The sequence below is a fragment of the Trichomycterus rosablanca genome, chromosome 14 (assembly GCF_030014385.1).
Source record: "Trichomycterus rosablanca isolate fTriRos1 chromosome 14, fTriRos1.hap1, whole genome shotgun sequence".
Taxonomy (NCBI): domain Eukaryota; kingdom Metazoa; phylum Chordata; class Actinopteri; order Siluriformes; family Trichomycteridae; genus Trichomycterus; species Trichomycterus rosablanca.
The window spans coordinates 95,528-107,500 of record NC_086001.1 but is presented as its reverse complement, the minus strand read 5'-3'; the positions used below and the strand labels follow the sequence as shown (position 1 = coordinate 107,500).

The following is an 11,973-nucleotide window of genomic DNA, read 5'->3' as shown; positions in this document are numbered from 1 at the left end:
AGAAGATGGTGTCAATAGCATTCAGAGACCATTTAACCAGTTCCATAATTTGTTCTTTGAGGAGCTGTGCTAAGAAAATCTCTGTAGAGTAGAGTAGACGAGACAATACGATACAGGAGAAGCCAAGCAGGAAAGATAAGGGAGAAGTGCGTCCGTCTTCCACGAGAGGGAGAGGGAAAAAAAAAAAAGATGCAGGAGTAATGTGTGTGTGTGTGTGTGTGTGCGTGCGTGTGTGTGTGTGTGTGTGTGTGTGTGTGTGCGTGCGTGTGTGTGTGATGTTGGTGTTTAGGTGGCGGAGTGGTCGCTCTACTCTCACTACATCCACAACAAACCAGAACCGGATTCAGCCGTCGTTACCCAGGTTACTGAGTTCTACAGGGTGAGAAACTCTTTATATTAATAATAAATATAATAATATTAATAATAATAATATTAATAATAATATAATAATAATATAATATTAATATAATAATATAATATAAATATATTAATAATAAAAAATAATAATATAATAATATAATAATAAAATACTGTAATAATAATAATAATAATTAATATAATAATAATAGTAATAATTAATATAATAATAAGAATAATTAATATAATAATAAGAATAATAAATATAATAATAAGAATAACAATGAATATAATAATAATTAATATAATAATTATAATAATAATAAACCACGTGTCTGATCTTCTCTCTCTCTCTGTAGACGAGACTCTCAGGTTCTCCGGCTCTCTCTGTGGTTTCGTTTCCTCAGTGTCTCTTGGCCCCCGTTCAGAGACTCCAGTATTACTGCAGCATCCTGGAGGACCTGGAGGGTGTAAACCCCGCCCCCGGTTCCGCCCTCTCCATCATCAGACACGCCCAGCGCTGCGGGGAGGATCTGCGCCTCAGTGATCTGATCACAGGCTGCCCGGTGAGATTACACTCTACACACACACACACACACACACACCAGGCAGCAGCGGTATCAGAACCCAGGTGCTGATGTTCTAATCTCTCAGAGTTCCATTGTAATCACTGTACCGTGTGTGTATTTGTGTGTGTGTGTGTGTGGTGGGTTTCCAGGTCGCTGTACCGGACCGTGGGGATTTGGTACGGCAGGGTGAGCTGTACCTGTGCTTGGGGGGTCGGAGGAAGAAAACGGGGATCAGGAACGTTTTCCTCTACCAACATTACGCCATCTTCACCAAACCCAAGAGTTCTGGTACAGGGCGCAGTGTGTACTGCTATAAACACTGCATAAAGGTACACACACACACACACACCTGTATAAGTGTACACACACCTGTATAAATGTACACACACACACACATCAATCAAGCTGACTGCTGACTTAATCGTACGACTATGAGCTCTATCTGTGTGTCTATCAGATTTCGGAGATGGGTATGACCCAGAGCGTGGGTGAGGATGGATTAAGGTTCGAGGTTTGGGTAAGACAGGCACCTCGTACCAAAGACTGTTTCACCCTTCAGACCTCGACTGTAGCGGAGAGAGAGAGCTGGACCCACGACATCGCCAAACTGCTGTGGACCCACGCCATCCACAATACAGGTGGGTTTAACATCCACGCCATCCACAATACAGGTGGGTTTAATATCCACGCCATCCACAATACAGGTGGGTTTAACATTTACGCCATCCACAATACAGGTGGGTTTAACATTTACGCCATCCACAATACAGGTGGGTTTAACATCCACGCCATCCACAATACAGGTGTGTGTGTGTAGAGCTGTGTTTGAAGGAATCTCTGTGTATGGGAGTATAATGGGTGTGTGTGTGTGTGTGTGTGTGTAGAGCTGTGTTTGAAGGAATCTCTGTGTATGGCAGTTTCCAGTAAGCTGCTGTTGGATGTAACCGGTTCTCAGATCTCTGAACTGGAACCTAATAACAGTGTTACAGAAACATGTAAAAGTAAGTGACCCCCATTTTTATTAATAAAATATCAATAAAAATCAATAAAAATCAATAAAATATTAATAAAAACAAATCAATAAAATATTAATAAAAAATCTATAAAATGTTAATAAAAATGTTTATAAAAAATTAATTAAAAAATCAATAAAATATTAATTAAAAAAATTAATAAAAAATCAATAAAAATTAATAAAAAATAAATAGAATATTAATAAAAAATCAATAAAATATGAATAAAAATCTGATGTTATTTGTGTTATAAATCAGTTCAGCGCAGCTGTTCAGATTCATCCTCTACAGAGAGTCGCAAGGAAACAGCAACACCTACACAAGAACCCAACAACCATGTGAGTATAACACACACACACACACACACACACACAGAATCAGATCTGATGTTTCTGATAGTGAATCTGAAGCTGCTTGTATTAAACACGATCCGCCACCAGGTGTCGCTGTTCTACCTGTGTCCATAAGAAGAATTCGCATTCAGTACATTATCAGATTATTTATTTATTTATTAGTTTAGAATTCTTCACCGTTCACCTCCGTCTGGATTTGTAAACTGAAACTGTAAGACACTGCCATCCGCCCACCACTAGAGGGAGACCGCGTGCCACACCCAGGGATAATTAAGCTGATTGACATCAGCTGTGCACCACCTTTATAAAGGCTGCGCACGGCTCACTTGGCGCAGAGTCTTGTGTTAATCTAGTAATACCAGACCTCGCCGGTACTTTGGTATTTTCTTCTTAAAAAGACATCTTTCGTCCTCTTTTTCTCTGTTTCGGGAACATTGGTTTCCCCCAAAAGAAAGACCTTTTTTGTTTATCTCCCTGTTTAAATAACAGGAACAGTTTTAGAAAAGTAAAGTAATTTATTATTTCTTTAGTAACCTCGCACCTTTGTTGAGGTCTCTTTTAGTTCTGAAACGACTACCCGACAGCCAGCGGGTAGCTCATCAGTTTAGTTTTTCTTTGTGTATCTTTTTTGGGTTTGTTTGGCATCCTTTGTTTCATTTCCCGCCTGTTTTAGGCGCATATGTTAATAAGCGATTCAGATCGCAGTTTCTTAAGTTTACCCTATAGGTTAGCGCATAAGTCTCTCGAGCTCAGTATGCTGACGTGCGGGGTTCGAAACCGCACGTTTTATTTTTTATTATCAAGTTGCGGTCTCCGCTAATTCAGTCAGTCTTTCCTCTTTGTTTTCCTTTTTTTTTTTTTCAACAAACACACAGTTCCTTTATATATATTTATATATATATATTTATTAGGGCTGTCGAAGTTAACGCGATAATAACGCATTAACGCAATCTCAATTTAACGATTGAAAAAATCGATTTAAAAAAATAGTGCCGTTAACGCAAATTCTATACAGGAAAAATGTACCTATACAGGCAGTGAGTGCCATGTAGAATTACATCACGAAGACCCGCATTGTTATGTTTTGTACTTAACCACGAAATACAAATGATACTAGTTATGTGGAGAACGAGTTGTCTTTATTGCTTAATCCACAACTTGGAGCATCACACTTAAACATAACATGCCGTTACCCGCTGGTCACCTGATACACATATCAGCTCAGTGACGTACAACACAGTGGTAACATGATACGCAGATCGCGTAAATGATATATATCACACGCATGATAATAATAAGCTTTTTTCTCTCTTAATTTTCCCTCACAAGTGAAAAACCAAAATATAGCAACCTTAACATTATGAGGAAGAATTTCAAAGCTATTCCTTTGCAATACTTTATCATTTCAAGAATATAATACAGACTGACCAACACTATTTAGCCAAATCAGCATAGAAAATTTACTTTACTTTTAATATCCTTCTACAATGCTGGTGCTTCTTAAAACTGAATATTTTCTTTTAAACAGAAGTGTTATTTAAATGCTATTAAATTGTTTTCCAACAAAATCCGCCCAATTTGACGGATAACCGCCCAATCTGGCAACACTGCAACGCGTTATTATTATAGCCCTAATAAAAACGTATTCTGATATCCAGTTAGCAGCATAGGGTTTATATAGCAGCAGGTAGAATAAGGTGAGAATAAGGTGCAAAAACATGCAATATTGTGCAAAGATGCAAGTAATATAGTCACTAGTATGAGTTGTCAGAACCCAGGGAACAAGACTGTGTTGATTGTGAATGAGTTTTTGTGCATGTTAGTGTATGTACACCGATCAGCCATAACATTAAAACCACCTCCTTTAAAAAAAAAAAAAAAAAAAAAAAAAAAAAAGGGCGATTAATCACGATTAACTATATGAAATTCTGAGATTAATCGCGATTGAAAAATTTAATCGTTTGACAGCCCTAATATTTATATACATATATATCTTCTATTTGTTTACATTCACGGATTATCATTAAGTAGTTAAGTAGTTTAAAGTCACAAGCACTTTAACCAGCCCATAGTGAATTGGGTAGAGCAAGGCTCTTAAACACCAGCGATCCTGGTTCGAATCTCACTCACTGCAATTTTTCCATATCTGCTTTTGGGCCCCGTAACAGAAACTCAATCAGATTCTGATTTATTTTTAATTAATTCAAAAGATAATTTAATCATTCAATAATTTAATAATTTAATAATAAGATAATAATTCTTCTGAGTCTCTGATAGTGAATGTGAAGCTGCCTGTATTAAACACGATCCGCCGCCAGGTGTCGCCGTTCTACAGAGAAACACTGACTCATCACTCGGTTCATCACGATTAAATTCTAATGATAACCGAGTTAGCACCTCTCACTTTTTCTTCTTTCTTCTTTCATTGTTCAGTTAAAGTTTACTTTTTTATTTACTTTTTTAAAATAATTTTTTATATTTTTTATTTATTTATTTATTTATTTTTTACTAATTTATTTATTTATTATTTATTTATTTACTTACTTATTTGTTTGTTTACTTATTTATTTTTCATTGAATTATTTATTGAATACATTTTTTATTTGTTTGTGTTTGATCAGAGCTCTTCACCATCCACCTCCATCTGATCCACGTCCAATAACGGTAACGACTGGATTTATAAACTGAAACTTCTAAATTCTAATTAATTCTTGTAATTATTTAATAGTCTGATAATAATAATTCTGATTTTCTGGTGTTTTGGAAACAGAATGTGACTTTGATGGGAATCGCTGGATGAGGAAACTGGATTCATGTTAAACTGGAAGATTTTAGGATGAATTCTGTATAACATTAATGTTATATTGATGTATTGATGTTATATTAATGTTGTATTAATGTTGTATTAATGTTATGTATCACAGTGCAGTAATTGTGCAGGTACGACGGAATGGAAGCTGATTGGTTTGCTCCTGTATTAACAGTAAACACTTTTATTTGTTAGTAAATATATAAAATATTATACTGTTATTACTGTTATCACTTATTATGGACGGCGGTTTATTCTTTATTGTTTTTTCTAATATTTACAGAAATAAAAAAAGTTCATATTTAATATTTTTCTGATTTGTTGTTTTTGTATAATTAATCTTTTGTATAAACGAATCTTAATGTTACAACATTCCACCTTCCTTTTGCTTCATCCAAGTTTAGTCATATCCCTTTCCTTCATTACTCTGCCCTCCGCTGGTTGCACCACACCCACACTGGTTGGTAAAGGCTTTATGTATTTCTCAGAGAGCTTAAACATGTATGGAGGAACACACTACACTCTCTGTACTCCTCCACCACTCCTGCTGATACCTCACCCAGCCAGCAGGAGGCGCCGTTACAGCAGCAGAACTCCCTCACTCAGACACAAACAAACGGTTCCTTAGAGGTTCTGTTTAGTCTTAAACTCCAGTCTATGTGGTTCTGGACTAGTGGATTAGACTGCGACCCCATCTGAGTACCAACAGTTCACCGTTTAACCCTGATCGTTTTTGTGCTCCACTGATCAAGGTGCACTTTTCTCAGGTAAAATTTTAGATGTTTTTGGACACCCCCCCCCCCTCCCCCCTTCCCAATTTACACAATGGGTTCCTGAGACCTTACAGAGGACAGGGGAGCAGGTTTTTGTTCTATCATGTTTTAAAGTCTTTATCTGGACACCAGATTTGATCCCTTTCAGAGAATGGTATATATTTGATGTGAGTAGCTCAGATCTCAGCAATAAAATGTGATAGATCTACAGAACTTTCATCATGGATACGTCCTAATGTCAGCAACCAACAGTGCACATCTGTAGAGGATCTGAGCAGGTTGACAATTTCACCTGTAAAAATGCTGTGTTACCCCCTTTGTGTTTTTGATGTTTTACGATCCCCCCAAATTCCCACCATGAGTTCCTGAGATCATGATGGACACAACGGTGCTGTTTTTATTCTTCTGGCATTTCCAAAGCTGAAATCTGTGCTCCACTGATCAGGGTGAATTAATGAATGAGAGTAGTATATATCATGCACTACCTGTCAAAATATGATTTATGACCCTTGATTTATGACCCCCTCTGTGAGCGTCAGGCTAGTTTGATTGACAGGTTATGTTGACTGACATAGGTATGGAACGCCCACCCGTCCCACCTCTCCCATCCCACCTACCTCTCCCACCCCACTCACCCCACACCCCATCCCACACACACACCCCTCCCAACACACACACACACTACTCAGACACAAAAGCGATTTAAGTTGGTGTCTTAAAGTAAGCATAATTGATTAATGCTAACTAAATATAAAATTATATTTTAAATAAATTAGATACTTAGTTTTTCTTCACAGGCCAACACCACAGACCCCAACCCACCCCACCCACCTCTCCCATCCCATCTCACCTCTCCCATCCCATCTCACCTCTCCCACCCCACACCCCCAGCACACACACACACACTCCACACTACTCAGACACAAAAGCGATTTATGTTGGTGTCTTAAAGCAAACATCATTTGATTAATACTAACTAAATATAAAATTATATTTTAAATAAATGAGATGCTTAGTTTTTCTTCACAGGCCAACACAACAAGCATAAACACACCCCCACACCTCAAGGGTTTACCTGGTTAGGGGCACCTTATAGTTTCTAACATCAAAAGTCAATTAGGTGCGATGTCTCTATATATGCTAATGTTTAAGGTTTATAACATTGGACAAACCAGCAGACAGACTGAGGTTATCTTTACTACAAAGGGGCTTTCCAGACGTGTATCCCCCACCACCCCACAAACGGTGAGGGGGTACAAACACGTCTCCTAAGGTTTACGAAAACCCATATTACACAGACTGTTAAATCTTTTTAGATATTTTTCAGCAACCCCAACTGTTAATTCTTGTGTTAGTGAAACAATTTGATTTTTGCACCAAGGAGAAAAAGATTATGTCAATGCATATGACAGCCGACATCGTGATCACTTTAAGGTAGCTAAATTAACTTATTTGATTCTTGGGGTTATGACATTTGTGGGTTGAACAAGAGTAGCATGACATACCCTGTATTGTCTGTTAAAAGAAACATCCACCACATTCACTTACACCACCCCACAACATTCCACCACTACACAGACACAAAAGCGCTATAAGCTAGTGTTTTAAAGTATGCACCATTGATTCATGCTAACTAAATATAAATGTGTATTTTAAATTAAATGTTTAATAAAACAAAATAAATGAGATACTCAGTTTTTCTTCACAGGCCAACAAACCTCCCAAACCACAGAACCCCTCCCACTCCACACCACAAGGTTTATCTGTTTAGGGGTGTTTCACAGGCTTCTAACATCAAAAGGCAATTAGTTGCAATGTCTCTATATATGTTAATGTTTAAGGCTTACAACATTGGTCAGGCAGACAGACAGGTAGGGGTGTCTGTTCTACAAAGGACTTTTCAGACGCGTATTACCCCACCCAACAAGTGGGGGGTCACAAACACGTCCCAAGTTTTATGACAACTAGACCATATAGACAAGCCAATCAGAAAACAAAATATTTAAATATGTAAATGTTAAGAGGTGTGTTTTAGGTAAAACAGTATGTATAGCCGGTGTTTAATAGTTAGTGTACAAAGGCCATCCAAGACACCAAGAGACCAAGACACCATTTGGAAAGCTGCGATGGACTATAGCATTCTTGGTGTGTATGAAGCTGATACAGCCTTCTACTTATTTCTGTTGTTATTTCTGTTGTAAGAATTTCGGGTTTATAATGTTTTTCTCACTTAACAGGTTTTTTTTGTTGTATAGGAACATCTGAGCTTGAAACAATCCAAGCTATTAGAAGCATTGAAGGATTATCTCAACTGTTTGAAGGTATGTTTTCTGTATTGTAACATTTAATTGTTGCTGATGTTTATTTGTTATGCAACATAATATTTCATACATTTCTACAGAAACAGATGACACATCCATTTCTGTACAACCACTTGGTGAGTTATGATTTATGCTGTAAGTTGATTGTATTTTAAATGTGTAATACTAAATATATGTTCTGTAGTAGGTCTAACACGACTGGTTGAGTCTACGGGTTTGTTAACACCCCCCGGTTTTGCAGCTGTAATTGACACGCCCCCATTGGCAGTATCGCAGGATACAGAGCGCGGTAACCATGGACACACGCCAAACATCTTTAACCCCTGTTCGACTAGCAGTCCTGAGGGAGAGCTACAGATCGCCAGTGAATCGACCCTGCGTGGAAAACGCGCTTGTTCCGGTATCGTCGATCGCAAAACGCTGTAGAATGGATAGTAGTTGTGAGCAAACGATAGATTTAACATGTAATGATACAATTTTTGAGGCCTTCCAACATATGTCTCATGACGAGCAAGCTGCGTGTCTAAACAACGAGTATAATTTGTCTATAGCTGAACTAGAAAGTAATCTGCAAAATAATACACAATACATAAACATAGAACAGACAGGAGGCGGGGTGCCGTCATATGGTCACACGCCCCTTGATACAACAGCTCCTAACTACAGCCTGTCGGAAAGCCATATAGCAATGTTAGTGAGGGATGGTGGCGTGGTGGGTGATTATACAGTAGTCCCCAGGGCTCGGTTTAACAGTGTTGTACTACACAGGTCATTGAGTTTGCGTGATGCGCCAACCACTGACATGGCGTCATACACAGCATATGTACACAATACACTATCATAAATTGTGTCGTTCTCCAGGGTGTTGGCTGGTGATGGTGGCGTTATTGACATTACTCTAAGAGGCGGCAGTTTAACATCTGATGTTAATACGGTATTGTCTTCAAGAGACGGTTACAGTCAAGTCAAGTCAACTTTATTTATATAGCGCTTTTTACAATAGACATTGTCTCAAAGCAACTTTACAAAATCCAGGACCAACAGATACAAAAACCCCTGTTGAGCAAGCCGAGGGCGACTGTGGCAAGGAAAAACTCCCTGAAAATTACAGGAAGAAACCTTGAGAGGAACCAGACTCAGCAGGGCCCATCCTTCATGGGTGGCCTGGAGGATACTTTAAATAAATACACGATTTACACAAATCATACAAACACAGAATTAAATGATCTAAAAGTCATAACTGGTAATAAATAGATAAATAAACAATTAAATAATAATAGAGTTGTTATCCGCTCTAGTCTTCAATAAAGTCTGTAGTGATTTCTTGTCGTTGCAATTACTCCAGACCCGTCACATCTGACAGGAGCAGCATCGTTGTCCCGGCAGTCTCGACTTCAATCCTTAACCCCGGCGGGTAAACAGGTTTCCATCAGAATGCCCTCGGGGTAAAACAACAGAGAATGTAGTTAATAATGTACAATGCTAGTTGACAAACAGTTTTACAGAGAGTTTTAGACTCCGGCAGCCCTAATTATTACAGCATAACTAAAAGGGAGAGCGAGCAGGTAACAAGGTCATGAAGGCTTTCACAGGACATCAGCGCCCACCTCCCCACCGTCATCAAACCTGAGTGATCGGACAAGAGAGGCAGAACGACAGCAACCCAACATCCCTGATCACCACAAGTTTCTATGACCAAGAACCCCCAAGCTCTGCGCCTTTGTCTATACTAATCAAAAGCCTGAGAAAATAAATATGTTTTCAGTCTAGACTTAAACATTGAGACTGTGTCCGAATCCCGAATAGAGGCAGGAAGATTATTCCAGAGTTGTGGAGCTTTGTAGGAAAATGCTCTTCCACCAGCCGTGATCTTTTTAATTTTAGGAACTATAAGTAACCCTGCATCTTGTGAACGAAGTGGACGCGCTGGGCTGTAGTGATTAATAAGTTCACTCAGATACTGTGGAGCCAGACCATGTAGCGCTTTATAAGTTAGTAAAAGTATTTTGTAATCAATGCGAAATTTAACTGGCAGCCAGTGTAGAGATGATAGAACAGGAGTAATATGGTCAAATTTTTTTAGTTCTAGTTAGCACTCGAGCTGCTGCATTTTGAACTAACTGGAGTTTGTTTAAGGATCTACCAGAGCATCCAGTTAGAAGAGCATTACAATAATCTAACCGAGAAGTTATAAACGCATGGATCAGTTTTTCGGCGTCATTAACAGATAGTATATTTCTTATTTTAGAAATGTTACGCAAATGATAGAAAGCAACTCTAGTAATATTATTAACGTGTGTATCAAATGAGAGATCTGAATCTATTGTGACACCTAAGTTTTTTACATCTGGGCTGGGAGTAACAGAGAACGTGTTTAAGTTTAACTGGTTTGGCTGATATATACAGCTGTGTGTCATCTGCATAGCAGTGAAAGTTTATGCCATGTTTATGAATAATTTCACCTAGTGGAAGCATATAGAGTGTAAATAATAGCGGTCCCAGTACCGACCCCTGTGGAACACCATACTTTACTTTTGTAGTTTCCGAGCATTTATTATTTACATAAACGAATTGCGAGCGGTCAGTCAGATATGATTTGAACCAAGAGAGAGCGAGTCCTTTAACACCTACTGTATTTTCTAGCCTCTCCAGTAAAATGTTATGATCGACCGTATCAAACGCTGCACTAAGATCTAATAGAACAAGAAAAGAGACACATCCATTATCAGAAGACATTAACAACTCGTTAACTACTCTAATTAATGCGGTTTCGGTACTATGGTTGGGTCTAAATCCTGATTGAAATTTTTCATGAATACAATTTTCATTCAAATAAGAACATAATTGTTTGGAAACGACTTTTTCTAATATCTTTGAGACAAAAGGAAGGTTTGAAATTGGCCTATAATTAGATAAAACATGTGGATCAAGATTAGGTTTTTTAATCAGGGGTTTAATAACAGCACTTTTAAACAATTTAGGTACATATCCAAGGCTAAGGGATGCATTGATTAATGTAAGCAGGGGTTCTACAATAGCTGGGAGTAAATCTTTAAGTAAACAAGTTGGAACAGGATCGAGTATACACGATGATGACTTCGATGATTTAATCAACACAGTTAGTTCATTTTGGGAGATTGGATTAAAGGAATTTAGTTGGATTAACTCGTTACTATTATCACCACTGTTATCACCAATGCTGCTCGGAGTGAGTCCATACTTAACATTGGCAGGTGACACACTCTGACTCTGAAGTCGTATTTTTTCTATCTTGTCATTAAAGAATTTTAAAAAATCATCGCTGGTACAGTCAGGCGGTATATTAGATTCAGTTTCATTGACGTTTTTAGTTAATTTGGACACCGTCTCAAAGAGGAATCTGGGATTGTTTTTATTTTTCTCTATTAGGGACGAATAATATAAAGATTTAGCTTTTATAAGTGCATGTTTATACTCAGTTAGAGCATCTTTCCAAGCAATCTTATACACCTCCAGTGTAGTGTGACGCCACTTGCGTTCTAATTTCCGTGCTGCTTGTTTAAGTGCGCATGTGTGGTCATTGTACCAAGGAGCAAGTTTTTTCTCCCTAATCAGTTTAGTTTTGAGTGGGGCTACGTTATCTAAGGCTGCGCGCAGTACGGTCTCTAGGTTTTGAGTTGCCTGATTTAGTTCTTTAGGTTCCGATGCTGATATATTTGGTAATTCTGGTAGGCAGTTTATGAACGCTGCTGCAGTTGCAGATGTAATAGTGCGCTTACATTTAAAACGATGTGGTTGC

At 38.1% G+C, this 11,973-nt stretch overlaps 1 protein-coding gene across 1 annotated transcript in view; it reads left to right on the top strand.

Annotated features, from left to right (window-relative positions):
* The window catches only part of arhgef40 (Rho guanine nucleotide exchange factor (GEF) 40), a 47,094-nt gene extending 41,780 nt beyond the window's left edge, over window positions 1-5,314 (top strand). Inside the window, exons 19-26 of the mRNA XM_063008791.1 lie at window positions 290-379; window positions 717-923; window positions 1,076-1,255; window positions 1,384-1,564; window positions 1,811-1,927; window positions 2,198-2,277; window positions 4,914-4,956; window positions 5,063-5,314. Coding sequence (XP_062864861.1) covers window positions 290-379; window positions 717-923; window positions 1,076-1,255; window positions 1,384-1,564; window positions 1,811-1,927; window positions 2,198-2,277; window positions 4,914-4,940 — 882 coding nt within the window. The 3' untranslated portion in view covers window positions 4,941-4,956; window positions 5,063-5,314. The remainder of the gene's footprint in view (window positions 1-289; window positions 380-716; window positions 924-1,075; window positions 1,256-1,383; window positions 1,565-1,810; window positions 1,928-2,197; window positions 2,278-4,913; window positions 4,957-5,062) is intronic.
* Window positions 5,315-11,973: the final 6,659 nt, after the last annotated feature.